General features: G+C 40.8%; 2 protein-coding genes across 2 annotated transcripts; one reads left to right on the top strand and one right to left on the bottom strand.

Annotated features, from left to right (window-relative positions):
* Positions 1–1337: 1337 nt before the first annotated feature.
* Positions 1338–10579, top strand: rundc3b (RUN domain containing 3b). The gene is made up of 11 exons (XM_020093309.2): positions 1338–1582; positions 4846–4961; positions 5698–5831; positions 5993–6078; positions 6288–6377; positions 7341–7421; positions 7766–7940; positions 8213–8370; positions 8794–8940; positions 9115–9236; positions 9313–10579. The coding sequence occupies exons 1-11, from the start codon at positions 1488–1490 to the stop codon at positions 9456–9458; spliced, it is 1350 nt and encodes a 449-aa protein (XP_019948868.2). The 5' UTR covers positions 1338–1487; the 3' UTR covers positions 9459–10579.
* A 108-nt stretch (positions 10580–10687) lies between these two features.
* Positions 10688–15423, bottom strand: slc25a40 (solute carrier family 25 member 40). Its single transcript, XM_020093311.2, has 10 exons — positions 15271–15423; positions 15025–15129; positions 13863–13922; positions 13663–13769; positions 13506–13573; positions 13247–13371; positions 12632–12915; positions 12467–12548; positions 11996–12076; positions 10688–11905 (listed from the first exon to the last, which is right to left on the bottom strand). Exons 2-10 carry the CDS (start codon positions 15122–15124, stop codon positions 11775–11777), a joined length of 1038 nt encoding a protein of 345 aa, XP_019948870.1. The 5' UTR covers positions 15125–15129; positions 15271–15423; the 3' UTR covers positions 10688–11774.
* Between the last annotated feature and the right edge of the window lie 257 nt (positions 15424–15680).

Genomic DNA, 15680 nt, shown 5'->3' with positions numbered 1-15680 from the left:
AAAGGCCTAAATGACTGACGGGTTGGGAGATCGGTTGACAGAACAGAGGTGAAAGGTGGGGTCGATACAACTTAAGAGTGCACCTTACTGAATCAGAAATGGTGCATGGTTATTGGTCATATAATTGGCCCCTCTATGTAAATTGTGGGCCTTTTATGGCCCCTGATTTAGAAAAAAAAAGTCCATAAACACAGCCATAAATCAAAAATCTCCAATAGATCCAAACAACAGAAACACAAATCCATACAAAGAACATCATGTCCACAAACATTTCTGACAAGACACCTTAACATGAGTATTGTCTCGTGCACAGTCATAACTCAGCGACATTTACAAATGACTAATTCATTGTCCGATGACTTTTGATACTTCTTTTAAGGTTAAATGTCTCATTATCAGATTAAACCTGTATTATTATTACTATTATGGAGGAAGAATTGTTGCAGTTACTACATATGAACAGTAGGGGGCAGCCGTGTCAACTCAATGCTGCACGTCATCTGTTTAATTTGATCACAGTTATTATTGTGCCTCATTGCTCAGTATCTGCCTTTCCAAACAAACACAGGCTTATACTTAAAGTCTATAAAAGATTTTAATAGTTATTGTTAAACATTTTCTTTTAACTAAAACCTGCACATGTATCTTCTGTGTGCAGATGAGAGGCAGATGTCAGAATAAAAATCCACTCATTTCTCCCTCAGGACCCACTGCTGCCATTTATATCTACAGCCTAACTTCCGTTTAAATGAAACTAGTTTCAAAATAAAAGAGGACAGGATAGGCACGCATGACAGTTTGAATTAAATGATTTGCATTTGGGGAATGAAATATGGAGACAATTTCTTTGCATAAATATTGATCAGAATTTAGAAATAATAACATATATTAGTTTTGGTAAATATAATACTTTTAGTCAAAATAAATGTGTGAATACCATAGACCGTATATAAAGAATATAAAGAGGTGAATACGTTAACAAGATATTCTACCGGCTGATTTTATTTTCCATAAATGAAAAGAAATTACTCCATTAAACCCTGATGCCATAGAAACGTGATGAAATACAGAGGATATGTCTTCAGAGCTATTGCATTCATTATTGGCTAATTCAGGATATCATAAAGATAACCTGTGGTGGTCTTCAGTCATATAGGCGTGGCCATAAAGTAGAAAGTAGAAATGTAATCTTGCAATGACATTGAGCCCCCCCCCAATTATATCCGCCCCTGGTCCAAACACTATTATGGTAGTCGAGCTTTTATTTTGAAAGTTCCTCCATGAAGTGTGATCAGGATGGTCACTGACTCCTTGTGTCTGACTGGTGTTAGTGAGCCGCTCCTCCTCCTCCTCCAGCAGCGGAGCAGCGTGTTCTCCTCCCGGGGACCGACGGACTCAGCTGCCGGTCCTGCTCCGGTGCAGAACGCGCAGACAGCGGGGAGACTGCGACAACGCCTCCGGCCGCGGGCCACGCGCACGGGCCGGGCATGGCGTCGCTCGGCGTGGGGCTGCATCTCATCCGCAGGCGGGGAGCAGGCAGGAGCGCAGCGGTGGAGAGGAGGAACCTGCTGACCGTGTGCAGGTGGGAGACCCTCACACTGAGGAGGATGGGATTTCATTTCTGACGCCTTCGACACACGCAGGGGACTCGTTTTTAAATTCAAAACTGGTTTATTAGGCAGAGAGAGGGAAGTCACAGCTGGATGAGAGAGATACAGATAGGATTTGATAAACAGATGATCTGAGGTAAACCCCCTGATACATTCAAAGAATCTTTCATTCACTGACCCACCAGCACCAGCAGCCTCCATTCAACCTGCGTGTAATCACGTCACTTCACTAGCAGCAAGGCCAGGGTTTTACACACACTGAGATCAAATGGCTTATATAAAAAATGTTCAATCTTATGTTTATTTGGCTTTATATGTATATATTTTATATTTTGTGTTCGTGTAACTGTGCAGTTATAGGCCTTTTTCTGCACTGGACTAAGTACACCTCTGGGAATAACCTAGAACTAAAATGGACATAGAATTAATATTTATTTGTTATTAGTTTTCATGTTTAAAGATGTGTTACGTGGTACTTTAAAGTCTATACAATCAGTAAAGGTAATAATAATAATCATGATGAACTTTATTTATGTAGCTCAATTCATACTGTATGTTAAATGCAACACAATGGGCTTTGCATAAAAGCATAAAACTAAGCTAAAATAAGAAAATTAATAATAAGCAAGTGAAGCTAAAATTGGACAGGATAAAACAGCTATTAAGGAAAACAGCATGAGATAAAACAAAACAAAAGTAACAGGACAAAAAAAAAACATGACTAAATACAATATTGGGGAATTGACGCTCCATGTGTCTCAATGCAGTTATCGATAGTTTTCTCTGAGGAATATTTATTATTTTTTCAGTGCTGCTGCAGTTTATTTGTAACATTAAATGTGTAATTTTGACACAAACATACACATGTATCATTAAATTTAGTCTTAACTAGAAAAATAAAAAGTTCTATAGATAGATAGATAAAGAGATCGTGCACACACACACACACACATCTCACCTGCGTCAGCTGCGGTGAAAACCCCTTTGTTCTGAGTATTGATATGTGATTTGCATGAACTAATACAACAGATTAGAAAGCCTGCTCCCCAGGCATCAGGATCGTCATGTGTGATGTGTGTGTGTGGTCGATCTTCCTCCATTTATGTCACTTGAAGCAGAGGGAAGGGGAAGTGATTTGAATCTTCGTGATGTCTGAGAATAAGTCAGCACCTTTCTCTTACATCATGTATCTACCATAAAGATGGACGCCACGTCTCCACTTTCTCCTGCTATCCAGAAATGAAGACAAAATATCCTGAATACAAACACTGACATCACTGACATATGAGGCCACAGTCTGTGATCAGGGGATGGAGCCACGGTAGCATGATCCCATAGATGCACACGCTCAACCAGCCACCATTCAGTCAGTCATGATTTTTCACTCAGCTGTTTTAGCATCAAATCACTTATTAAAATCAAACTTCATCAGTGTGATAGCAAGTACCTATAATGACAGACACCTCTTTGAGAAAAATGTATTTGACATGTGCTTTGACTTTGTAGTTAGGTCCCTGTTCCATCCACTAACATGGAGGAGGAGGGATTTATGACCTTTCCTGCAGATAGTCACCAGGTGGCGATCAAGAGGCTTTGGCTTTTGGATAGCCACCATCATGCTCAAGATAGCAGCGTTAGTACTTGGTCTCTTTTAGTAGTGGGAGGACATGGAGACATTGTCCATCTTAATTTAAAGTCTATGGTTACATGTTAAGCATAGACTTGACAAGAGAATCCAAACAACGTTTGTTGCTCTGATCTATGAAACCAGTTCCACTAAGTTGTGTGTGATTTAGAATCTGGTGGTGAGGGTCCATTAGCACATGAAACATACAGATTCAGACAGAAGTGAGGCTCTCTGAGAGGATTTGTGATGATTCCTATCCAAGTACAAAGTTTTCTGGAGGAGAGCTGTGTTCACACGCCCACACAGCACCAGTCGTTTTGACTTGACGTAGCAGGAAAAGCTCAAGTGTGAGTGACAACATGAACCTCTGCTCCTTAGAGGATCCCAGGAAACCTAAATGGAATTAAGCCCTCATTGATTTTATTATTTTACACCTGTGCTGTTCATGCAGTGACATGTTAAAATGTCCTCAGTTCTCTGAAAAGAAATCTAATCAGATGAAGTAATGATGAGTCAGAGCAGTGGCGTCAGAGCAGCAGTGTCTTCGCTGTGTTTGTGAGAACAACCTACCATCAGTTCTATTTGCTGTCAGATCATATTTTGCTACTTCACAAATCTAAAGAAAGTTTATTGCGTCACTCACTCATGACATGAAATCCAGAATACAGGTTTTTTTGGAAAAGGGAACGATCATTGTTGTCAGCTGCCTAGCAACAGGCTTGTCACGACTTAAACCACTTGAACATCAATAACGTCTGTGTCACTGAAGATGAATTTGGGCTCTAAAGGTCTTTTAAATGTCCGACTCTAAACGAATCACTTGATTGAAAACAATGGAAAGATCAACTGATTTGATTTGTAAGTGTTAAAAATAGAACGTACAATTAGTAAAATACAATATGTAGAAAATTACATTAGTTTAAATTAAATTTAGTTTTGACTGTCTATCAGAGCGAGGAAACACACACACACACACACACACACACACACACACACACACACACACACTCTGTGGTCACCCTGCTGCTTAGCAACAAGATAGAGAAGCAGCTTGAGATATGGAGTCAGATTATTTTGTCGAATTTAAGGGCTGCACACAATTTGGCAGAATTTGCAGCACATGCACTCCCACACACGTGCACAGACCCACTTTGCAGCCTCGTCCAGTAACTCTCTTCCTGCCTAATTAGTGGACACTAGATTGGACAGAGTCGGTCAGACTGGTTTTATTCTTCAGAGGTTAGTGTTTGTTTTCTCTGTGTTGTGATCAGAAAGTAAAATCAACTTTATCGTGTTTATTTGATGTTGATTGAGATGATTTCTCTAGTTTTGTGTGGTTGATGTGTGTTCGCCTTTGTCATTGTTCTGTTTGGGATCAGACATCAACAAAGAAGGTACTTTATCATGGTTTAAACTAGTTGTCACTGTAGAAAAATGGTGATCGATCTCTGACACATTTACAGAGTCACTCCAGGGATCTGAAATCTTGGCGACCTCCTCTTTACCACATATCCATATTCTACGTTTAAAATTGGTGCAGTTTCCCTTAAAGCCACAGGTCCAATAACTGATTTTAATACCAGTGTGTTCACCGTCTTCTGTGTCCAGGTTTTCAGTGAAGACTCTGCTCGACCGCTCCTGTTTTGATACAATAGATGACTCATCTCCAGAATTCATTAACTTCGTTTCCATCCTGGAGCACATCCTTAATCATCGACTCAAAGGTAAAAAACAAAACAAACCCTGCTTCTCATCCACATGTAGATACATCAAAACACCCCCCCCCCCCCAAAACACAGTTCATTAAGCCATAAAAATGGTAACAAAAAAAAATACTAAAGCAACGGACAAACATATTGCACAATATCATTATTCTGTCTTTGCTTTGGAAAGTGAATGCAAACAGGGGGAGAGAGAGTGAGAGGGGTGATGTGATAAGAAGGAAATGAGCAGGAGATGTTGTAGTGGGCGGCCGATGCACAGTCCAAGTCAGAGATTTAGGTTATGGTCAGCATCTCATTTCCATTTGTTGAGATTAGTTCAAGCTGATCTGGAGACTGTTATTACCTCAGCCAAGGAGATATTGTTTTCATCTGTGTTTTATTTGTTAGTTGGCAGGATTGCACACAAACACTACTCAACCAATTACCATGAAATATTGTTGAGGGGTGGGTCATGACCCAAGTAAGAACCCATGAAATTTTGGTGTGGATCCAGATCGGGGGGAGGTAAATACTCCACTGAGTGACATTCTGGTTTGTGTTTGGACTTTTCCTCCCTCTAACAGTCACTAAGAGAAATGCAGGACCTAAGACCATTTCATTTATGTCTCTTTACGTCACAACTTACAGGATTTTCCTTCATTTTGTCAAACAGCTGTAAAGTTGTTTTGTGTACCTTTTGTATGAATTCAGATTCAGATATCAAACTACTATTTTTTTCTGTCTGTCCTCCTCTCAGGTCAGACCACGTGGTTTGGCTACGAGAGTCCTCGCAGTTTCTGGGATTACATCAAAGCAGCTTGCAGTAAAGTCCCTCATAACTGCATCCGAAGCATCGAGAGCATGGAGAATGTGCGTTCATCAAGAGCTAAGGTGAAGCTGAAATATCACTGGGTATCTGGACATGATAGATTTAACCTCTTAGAAAAAGAACAAAGGAAACTCAGACTCCTAATCGTGTGTTGTTTGTCACAGGCTGATGATGTAAGCTTCTATGTTTGGCTGAGTTGGGTGTTCTCTTCCCGTCTCTGCAGGGCCGTGCGTGGATTAGAGTGGTGCTGATGGAGAAACGACTGTCAGAATACATCTCATCTGCTCTGAGGGACTTCAAAACCACCAGGTACCGATGTGGCCCTCTCTCTTTCACACACACACACACACACACACACACACACACACACACACACACACACACACACACACACACACACACACACATATCCCCCTCAGCCCAGTCCCACAAGTGTGTCTGTGAGGGATCTGTCACATCATTGTCACTTGACTTGAGTCTGAGGAGCTGAATTCATGCCACCACTGTGTTGACTCTAGGAGGTGTTATGAGGACGGTGCGATCATGATGGGAGAGGAGGCGGGGCTGTTGGCAGACACACTCATTGGACTCAACACCATCGACTTCAGGTACTCATCACGTTCTGCTGTTTCTCACTCAAACTTTCCTGCTCGCTCAGTCAATCCAGAAGGTTTTCATCCTCATAGAGTTGCAATGCTCCCCTTGCTGCTGCACTCGACTGAAATAGAATCATCGCTTCAGTACTAAATAATTTACAGTAAATACCAGAAATATCTTTGAATAAAAACACTATTTCATTCCATAATACTAATCTTCTTCTATGTGCTCTCCTAGTGCCTTTTTAGTTTGGCTCATTATGTTGAACATACAGTAGTTTCCAGGGTTTTTAAGACTCTTCCTGAGGCCACATGACATGATTTTCCCTTGTTGTGGATTGTTGCCTCAGCATGTCAGGAAGTGGCCTGAGTCAATTAGAGTGAATCTGGCTGGTGATCAACTCTTTGTTTTCACTGAAATGTAAAGCAACTGCTAAAGGGACTAAGAGGCCAGAGAGCTGCTGCTTACACTGCAGGTGGATCAGTTGCAGACTTTGCAGAATTATGTGATGCTGCTCGAGGGAAAGCTTTAAAATAATAAATCACATACCCAACTAAAGGAAACTGCATCAGCAAAGAGGAGCATTGAATCCTCAGTGATAAATTAAATACAATGAGGATACGCTACAAAGACCAGCAAGCTGAAAAAAGACTTCTCTTTCTACAACTAATAGTTCATCCTCATCAAATAGGAACATTCACATTTACTGCAGGATGGGGGTGCTGCGTTAGATGTTGAATTTGTGTACATGTGTAGTAGTACAAGTCTAAACAGTTCTGTGAAAAGCTGAATGAAAAGCACAGGTCTGGTGATGGATGCAAGAACATTTTAAGTCACTTAACTTTAAGTCATTAAATTAATTGACCTTTACAGTGACAACAGCTGTCACACAGGTCATTTTATAATCTTATGCGGACATGTGCAGTGAGACGGTGATGAGAGCTTTGAATTTCCATCCTATCGTCTCTTTCAAGCTTCTGTCTGAAAGGGGAGGGTCTGGACAGCAGCTGCCCCGCTGTGATCGACTACACGCCTTACCTGAAGTTCACGCAAAGGTTTGTCAGATCACATCTTATGTATTTATATCCAACCAGTCTTTTTATCAATATGTGTGTGGGGGGGTACTGTATGTTCTCATTTGATTTGTTGTTGTTTTATCTGAGGGCACACGTCATAGAATGTTTAGAGTTTCAGAAGTTAATATTAATCCTCATTTGGCAAAATTGTACTTGTAAACTTGAATATAGTATTTTACGTTACGCCATAAAGATACTGAAGATGTAAACGAATGAAAGGACTGTTAAGACAAATCTGTTCTGTTCAGACTAAGTTACTAAGATGTAGAGCTCTGTGTTTGTGTCTGTGCTAACGTGAGGCCACACTGTGGTTCCCTGTGCAGCGCAGACAGCATCAGCAGTGACGAGGAGGAGATGAGGACTCTGGGGAGCAGTGGCAGCGAGAGCAGCTCCCCCGACAAAACGGCCACGGCCGCCTCCATCTTCACCGAGCAGAGCAACTTGGTCAGCAAGTGCAAACGCTTTGAGCAGAAGTATCGCATGGCGCTGGAGCAGAAGGTATCGTCCGAGTGTGTTAAGCTGTTTTTTCTAAATAAATTGTGCGGTAATAATATAGGCAGGTGTGACATATTCCTTGACTCCTCCACGTCAAGTAGAAGTTTAAATCATGAAAAACCAGTTAAGTCCCATGAAGGGCAATTTTATGTAACACACATTCAGCTTCATTTCATATAAAACATGAACTGAGCTGTGTATTCATGCAGCAGTGTGTTCATGGCATTAAACAAACGCAGTGTATGGAACAGAGTGTGTGTGTTTGTTTGCCTCAGGCTTACCTGGAAGAGCTGGTCCGTCTACGAGAAGCCCAGCTGTCGGAGGCTGTGTCTCATAACAAAGCTCTTGAGCAGAACCTGGCAGGCACACACCTCTCGCACACGCTGGAGAAGGAACAGCTGGAGTTCATCGTACTGGAACTACAGGACCAACTGTGAGTTCATTCTGTGTGCATGTGCGTGCGTGCGTGTGTGTGTATGCATGTCAGGTCGTTGGTGAAAAGGTGAAGAGGATTTGGCGGAGGATCCAGCTGTGAGTGACATTCAGGACCCAGCAAGACGGCCTGAGGTCGCGGGTGGTTTGTTATTTGTGTATTGTTGAATCAGTCACACTCAGTGCTGCTTTTAGCTAAGAAGCAAAAACTGCATCATCATCGTTATGTCGTCTCATCAACCAGCAGCTCTGAAGCTTTTCATGTCATTTCTGTTTTAAATCACTTCAGTTGTGCAGCTTGAATTTTTTATATGATGAGTTTATTTATTGACTGTTTTAAAGCAAGCTGCTGTTTATTTAATCAATAATTGTATTAAAATGAAAATCATTTGAAATTACACAACAATTGACGTATTCTTTTCAGGACAGTGCTGAAGAACAATGATTTGCGGTCCAGGCAGGAGCTGACAGCTCATCTGACCAATCAGTGGCCGTCTCCTGACGCCTTGGACGCCAACGCTGTTGCCTTGGACACGCTGCTGTACAGGAAGAGGACTGGACAGTGGGAGGAGTACGTAGACAAGTTCACATCTGATGATAATGGCTTTTTTACTGACTTCTATTAAAATGAATCTGGGCCCTGCAGATGTTTAATAATCAATTATAAAAAATGCTGCTGCCTCATTTGCCGTTCTTGTCATCAAACGTTATCTGCATAAACTGATCTGCTGTTCTTTCTCTGCAGGAAGAGTTTCCAGAGTCTGGAGCAGCTCTCTATGGACATGAGCCTCTCCCAGACTTCCCTTGAACCGTCACACACTCTGAGTCTGGAGGCGAGGCTGGCCGGGACACAGTGGCGTCACCAGGGTACGTCACCTCCTGCAAGTACGCACTGCTTCTCGAAGCTGATTTGAGTACTAACCACATGTACTGTCTCATTCAGATAAAGAGGAGACTCCTTCCCTCAAAGGCCTGTGTGGCTCCCTCACCTCGGTTGCCAGCTACAAGTCTCTGGCCAGCCTGAAGTCCAGCGAGTGTTTGGCCAGTCCTGCAACAGAGATCAGCAGCCCGGGCATCACTCCTTCTTAGGGAATGGTGAAAAAAAACAGTGGGAGAGATGATGCAGGAACTTTATCAATGTAGGTGAAAACTGATTTTCTGTTTGTACGAGTCTACGTTCCGTGTGTGGAGCTCGGAGCTCTAACAGATGGACGTCGGCTTTGAAAGCTGAGGAGCTGGAGTAGCATGTTTGTAAAATAAAACTCAGAGCAACTGACTCACAGACAAACCTCTGCGTCCAAACACTGCTCACTTAGTCTCAGTTAGTGCAGCCAGAGGATCTGGTGAGCTTCATGTGATTCTTGGATGTGTTAGGTTTTTGTTTTCCAGGTGTTTTTATCTGCGGAGCATCCTCAGTTTTTCTGTCTTGGAAACATATTTGAATGAAAAAAGTTTTGTGTCTGAATTTCCATTTCCATGTCACTTTACAGTATAGAGGAGACGGTGACAATGGCGTGTGTCCTCCCTCCTCTGTAAGAAGGTTTTACTGCATGTTGAAAATACTGACTGCATCAGATCAGAGTTTAGGAAACAGAGTAAACCTCGGTCAGTGTTTGATTTTCTTTCTCACGATTTTGTTCCTGCAACTAAAAGATCCTTTAATATCCTCTGTGCGGTTACTGCTGCCACTGAAAACAAGTCATGATTTTATGTACTCATGAAGACACCTTCACTTTTGTCATATTATGTTTTACATATAGTCTCATGTTTTGTTCTCATGTGTAAATATTCCTTCGCCACTCTCCGTCTTATATGTTGTCGGACGTGCATAATGCAGTATCACGTGGTTTGTTGTCAGGTGGTGAGAACTATGTTTAATATCCACCCATCAGCTTTGGGTTTAGCTTTGTACTGCAGTCATTAAATCTTAACTTGTCTAAATGCAGCATAATGTGTTAGGACTCAGTCATTAAAATCTCTGAGGGATATTATAATGACAAATGTGTATTTATAGAATATCAGAATAAAGATTAATACTATAAAGAACCATATTGATGTATCACTGGCGACTATAGCCAAGTACCTCGACACTGAACTCATGACTTTCCCTTTACCTCGTTGCAGCAGTCATTTGCACTTACAGAATGTTTTATTGTATTTCTTTGCCTTTTTATCATTTTGAATAAACTCCACTTGCTGAAAAAGTAAAACATATTTGAGTTTCTTTTTTCACAATGAACAGATGTGGTGAAAGATGATGATGAAGATCCAAAAAAAGTAATCGAATGAGAAGAATTTTAAGGGAAAAATCAGGTGTGTATGTTGAACATTTTAGACGTTTTACTAAAGCAGTCAAAACTCCAGCAACACTTGCATGATATTGGATACAACAGGATATTGCAGGATATCAACTTAGACTGATACGTTTTGGCCTGTGACCTTTACAAAGGTTTTTCAAAAGTTAAAGGTAATTTAATCACAAATTCAAAGGCATTTGAAGCTAAATATAATTTAACTTTATATATCAGCTCGTATAAAGTGTGTGGCCAGTGTTTTAAATTGGCCCTATATAAAAACTGCATGTATATCAGACAAAGTGTTGGAAGGGGAACAATTTTGGAAAAAACAAACTGCATCTGAAAAACTGAAATGCACAATATAAACATCTTAAAACACAAAGCCTTTGTGCCAGTGCAAGAAAAATAAGGTGTTTAATTCACTTTCTGATTTAGATTTGAACAAAACTCAATCTGCAGGGTTAAACGTGATATTTTCCTCCGTCTATTGAAAGACAAATTAAATAAATTCCTGTACATAAGAATTTTAAATACATGATGCTGTTCTAGGTTAGTTTAAAATGGTTAGTTTCTAAATATAAAAACTTGTTTCCAACACTCCTTAGGGATGACTGCGCTAAAGGGCCTGAATCCAAACACATCAGTCAAACAATAAAGCTATTATTTCTACTGCAAACATACATTTACAGGTAACAGCGGATTTAGTGTTGCAGTGCAAAAACACAGAGGTTGTCTCTTGGTGATGGAGGAACAGACACAGTGTAATAAAATGTAAGGACTTCAAGCTAAATGCTCATGATGCCAGTGACACAGCCAGTGATGTCAAACCTGGGGAATTCTACATTAACAAAACTGCCATCTGCTGGCTGTTCACAGCATCTCCACACAAGTGATATCAATAATATTTTCACTTGTGCGCACAGGAGCTCAAGTAGTGCACATAAAATCATGGAATATTGACAAATAAATACTATAATACAAATATTTTGATATAAGTTTTGATTTGCGATGCAGTCCTCCCATTTCTGCTTATTTTAAATTTGGCAATTTTAGCTTCCTCCTTCCAGCTATAGAGCAGCAGTAGTTATTTGATGTGCCAGGAGAAGTTTCAGGCGTTGGTCTGTTGCAGCCTCAGCCTCTGCTCCTGGTTGTGTTTGTGGAAAAAGTCTTTTCCAGACTCATAAGTGCTGATCATGATGGCACAGGCCGGGGCCACTTTGACCAACCTGGGGAGGAAACCTGGTAGAGAGACAACAGAGAAGAGGTTAAACATGTAATTAAATACCATAATTATAAAAATTCAAAATGCAGTAGCAGAGATGCTTCTACCTGCGAACAGTCCACGAAAGCCTTCCAGTGCCACAATTCTGCTCATCACACTGAAGGTGGAGGATGAGACCCCACTGGACACTGACAAGACAAAGACATTCATCAATGACCCATGAAAACTGATCACAATCAATAATGTGAAACAGTGGTTCTCAAGCTTTTTCTCTGACAAACCAACACAGCAACTCCTGCTCCCCAGCATCAGTTTCACTAGACATGTTTCAAACATCTTACTTTGTTTGTCCAGTTCAGATTTCACTGAGCTGGCAAGTGAGATCTGATCACAAGTGGTCACAGGAGACACATTTTAATACCAGGTGTGAACACATGGGGAGTTGTTCACCTGTGATCGCATCTGTCAGGATGGATGTTAACACCAGGTCTGAACAAGGCCACTGATGTAGAACATTTATAAATCTTCAGGGGTATTTACTAATTAAAATGACAAGAGAGAATGATTTGCATATTTACAATTCTTTGCTTGTAGCTCTCCCAGCTCCACCTGCCTCCTTGTTTTGACAACATCAAAAGGTAAAGTAACAATGGAGCCAATCTGAAAAAAAGAAGGAAATTTGAATTAACAAAACAGTAGATTGCAGTTTACTTATGGACTGTGATGTTTGCTGATGCACTTACAGAGCCCGACACTGCTCCAGATATGAAGGTGATGCTGAATGTAGGTTCTCTGGCGTTGTAATGTTCACAGAGCAGGCGTTTGCCCTTCTCGTAGCTGTACCAGTACATGGCCGAGAAGGGCACATCCCGGAGCAGCGTGGGTCCCAGACCTCTCCACAGAGACAGCCAGCCCTCCGTCTCCATTGCCGAGCGGATGCACTGAGTCAGCTCCCTGTACGTCTGTTTCTCAGACTGCAGCTTAGTGCGCATCAGCTCCAGGGGGCTGATCACTGTCGTCGTACCCACTGACACACATGAGATGCAGACAAAACAGAGATGAAACGTTTAGAAAAACAAAACGTGCATCAGACAGAAAAAAGAAAAAATTGAGGGGATCACTTCATTATAATATCAACATGTTGGCTGCGACATCAATTGTAGTATGAGTGTTTGCCCTCGCAAACCAGTTGTCCAACTGTGTGAATGTCATCAGGGAAACAAATAAAGGTTTTAAATGATGAATGAACTAATGACCCAACAGATGCATTTTAAGATGGTAGATTTTGTTTAATTTAATTTTGTTTAAATAAACATTCTGTGCTCTTCAGTGATGTGACAGCAGCAGACCTCCCTCACCTCTCGCAATAGATCCGGCCAGGAGTGGAGCCTCCTCAGCGTAGGTGCCCATCCTGAGCCTGAGAGCTGCATACAGCTGGTCGTAACATGTTAAGTAGATCACTGTGGCTGGGACTGCCATCACACTGGAGAAAACACGTGTGGACATTACTGTGAGTTATCAGCTGTTACCACATTTTCTCCATAACTCATCTTTAAGACGAGAGTAAGCAGAATGAAAGCAATGTGGTAAAACACACAAAGAGGACTAAACACTTACAGGGTGGGAGGTAGACCACTCCATAATGCCTTTATTCCCTCATAGCGTACAATCTTTACAAAGGCATCCTGCAGAGATCCAGAGAGAAGAGGTTTTCAGAACATAAAATACTAAACAAGAAAAATTACAGACAACAGGTATGTGAAATATTTCTTACCAGGGTGCCACTGAAGTGACCGGGGGCTTTGTACCAGGCCTTGGAGTTCCCGTTTTCACACACACAAATGTGTTCCATCAGTCCATTACAGTAGACAAAGCATTTTCCTGAACATTAAAAACAAATAACCTTGACTGTCCAATGGGAGCATATGGAAAATAACACTACAGGGATTTAAGTTATATTCATATTCACTATACCTTTGGGGAAGGGATTCTTCTGTGCTTGAAGTCTGATCTTCACAACATCCAACGGTGTGACTGAAAAATACAAAACTCGGTATGAGACTTTTTAGTGTGGTCGTTCCACTGAGGTCTCACGATCAACATTACAATGCACTAATTGATGAACATCTATTTGCAGTGGACTGTTATGTTACTGCACTATGCTGTGAATCGATTAGTGCTTTTAAAGAATGTTGAATGTTTTAGTGTAACTGATATTTCACATTACCATCAAAGCTTAATCAATTTTTCATTGGGGCCGTCTGATTTTTTCAAATTTTGAAAATTCAAACGTGATTAATAAGATGTGACTGTGAACATCAAGTCACTATATTTAACATAAAATAACTTCTTGGAACATTTATGTTTATGTGCAAACGTTTTTTTCTCATGTACAAAGTTTTTTACTTGCTCGTACAATCATCCTTTGCCACTGCACTTTACCTCATAACATTTTATACAAGCCACTACAGTAAACGGTAAACATTTTTTAATTTAGTTTTTATATTTTTATTCCATTACCTTTCTTTTATATTCTTTATTAATATACATTCTTGTGTCTACCTCATTCTGACCTTCCTGCTGCTGTAACAACTGAATTTCCCCGGTGTGTGGATCAAGTTTTATCTTACCATATCTTAAGTCATTTTTATTGTTTTGAATTAAATGAAAGTCTTTATGGCAGTTTTAGCTCTCTGCTCCCTCACCATCACAAAACACCACTGTGCCTTTAGCAGAAATTTAAAACAACAGCACATGCATGTATGATAAACATTCATTTGACAGTTTGTTAAGTACACATGGCTAAAATGTGTTCAGTCCTGCAACAATTCCTACCTGCAGGAAATAATGTTCAGTTTTAGAGTTTATGTGTTGATTCGACTGTATCATCATTTTTGAAGGCTGTACTTAGTGTTGCCATTCAAAACTATATAAATAAATAAATAAAAATGACATAAATAAGTGTCTGTGACAGAAACGTTTTATAATGTCAAAAAATTCAACAGCACTTCAAAGTACAGTTAAAACCACAATAAAGAGCAGTGTGATTATTCAGTGCATGAACTAAACCAGGCCAGAACAAAGGTGTGGTACTCTGTGGAGAAGTGACAGATGTGACAGGTGTTGAGTCTCTCACCGAACAGAGATGTGATGATGGCTCCAGAGCAGGACGCCACCATCCCCTGGACTGGAGTAATGTCCTTACTGGCTGCAGGTGATGGACTTTGACCAGTCATGATGTCTTCATGAAACACAAACACATCTCCACATTAGATCCGTTTAGTTTGTCTTATACGAGTCATATATGCAAGGACTCAGTTCCCCTACTCCTCAGTGGCCATTGATTTTAGGCTAACCAGAATTAGCTTGGCCGATTTCCTACCTGCTGAAAGTTCTTAGCATCCACGAACACGCACATTCCTCTGTGGTGCTTAATGTCCCTGACAGTGTGGAGGTTAGTGCTGTCTGACAGGATCCATATAAGCAAACACACGTGGGTGTGTGGGGGGGGGGGGGGTCACAACCCAGCCGCTGGCTGTTTACACAAGCACAAATAAGACGTTTGTTGCGTAATATCATATACGATGGAGCACATTCGTGGATTTCTTTTCTGGATTTTTCTTTATATAAAATGCAAGCCTGCATACAAAAAATACTCACCTGTTAAAAACATGAAACATCTGCAAATCAAACAATGCATCGATCTATATATTTTTAACGTATTTAATTGCGGTATTTTATTTCACGTTAGAAAAATGTGGAAACATCTCATTCAAACACAGGCGGTGTTTA

This window comes from Paralichthys olivaceus, chromosome 13, assembly GCF_024713975.1.
Source record: "Paralichthys olivaceus isolate ysfri-2021 chromosome 13, ASM2471397v2, whole genome shotgun sequence".
NCBI classification, from domain to species: domain Eukaryota; kingdom Metazoa; phylum Chordata; class Actinopteri; order Pleuronectiformes; family Paralichthyidae; genus Paralichthys; species Paralichthys olivaceus.
The sequence above is the reverse complement of the archived record's forward strand: the minus strand, read 5'-3'. Positions and strand labels throughout refer to the sequence as shown.

Coding starts and splice junctions, on each gene's coding strand:
- slc25a40 (XM_020093311.2), bottom strand. CDS start 15,124: ATGACTGGTCAAAGTCCATCACCTGCAGCCAGTAAGGACATTACTCCA. Junction 13,923..15,024: donor CATCATCACATCTCTGTTCG/GTGAGAGACTCA, acceptor TGTATTTTTCAG/TCACACCGTTGGATGTTGTG. Junction 12,549..12,631: donor CTGGAGCAGTGTCGGGCTCT/GTAAGTGCATCA, acceptor TCTTTTTTTCAG/ATTGGCTCCATTGTTACTTT.
- rundc3b (XM_020093309.2), top strand. CDS start 1,488: ATGGCGTCGCTCGGCGTGGGGCTGCATCTCATCCGCAGGCGGGGAGCA. Junction 7,941..8,212: donor GCATGGCGCTGGAGCAGAAG/GTATCGTCCGAG, acceptor TGTTTGCCTCAG/GCTTACCTGGAAGAGCTGGT. Junction 9,237..9,312: donor GACACAGTGGCGTCACCAGG/GTACGTCACCTC, acceptor TGTCTCATTCAG/ATAAAGAGGAGACTCCTTCC.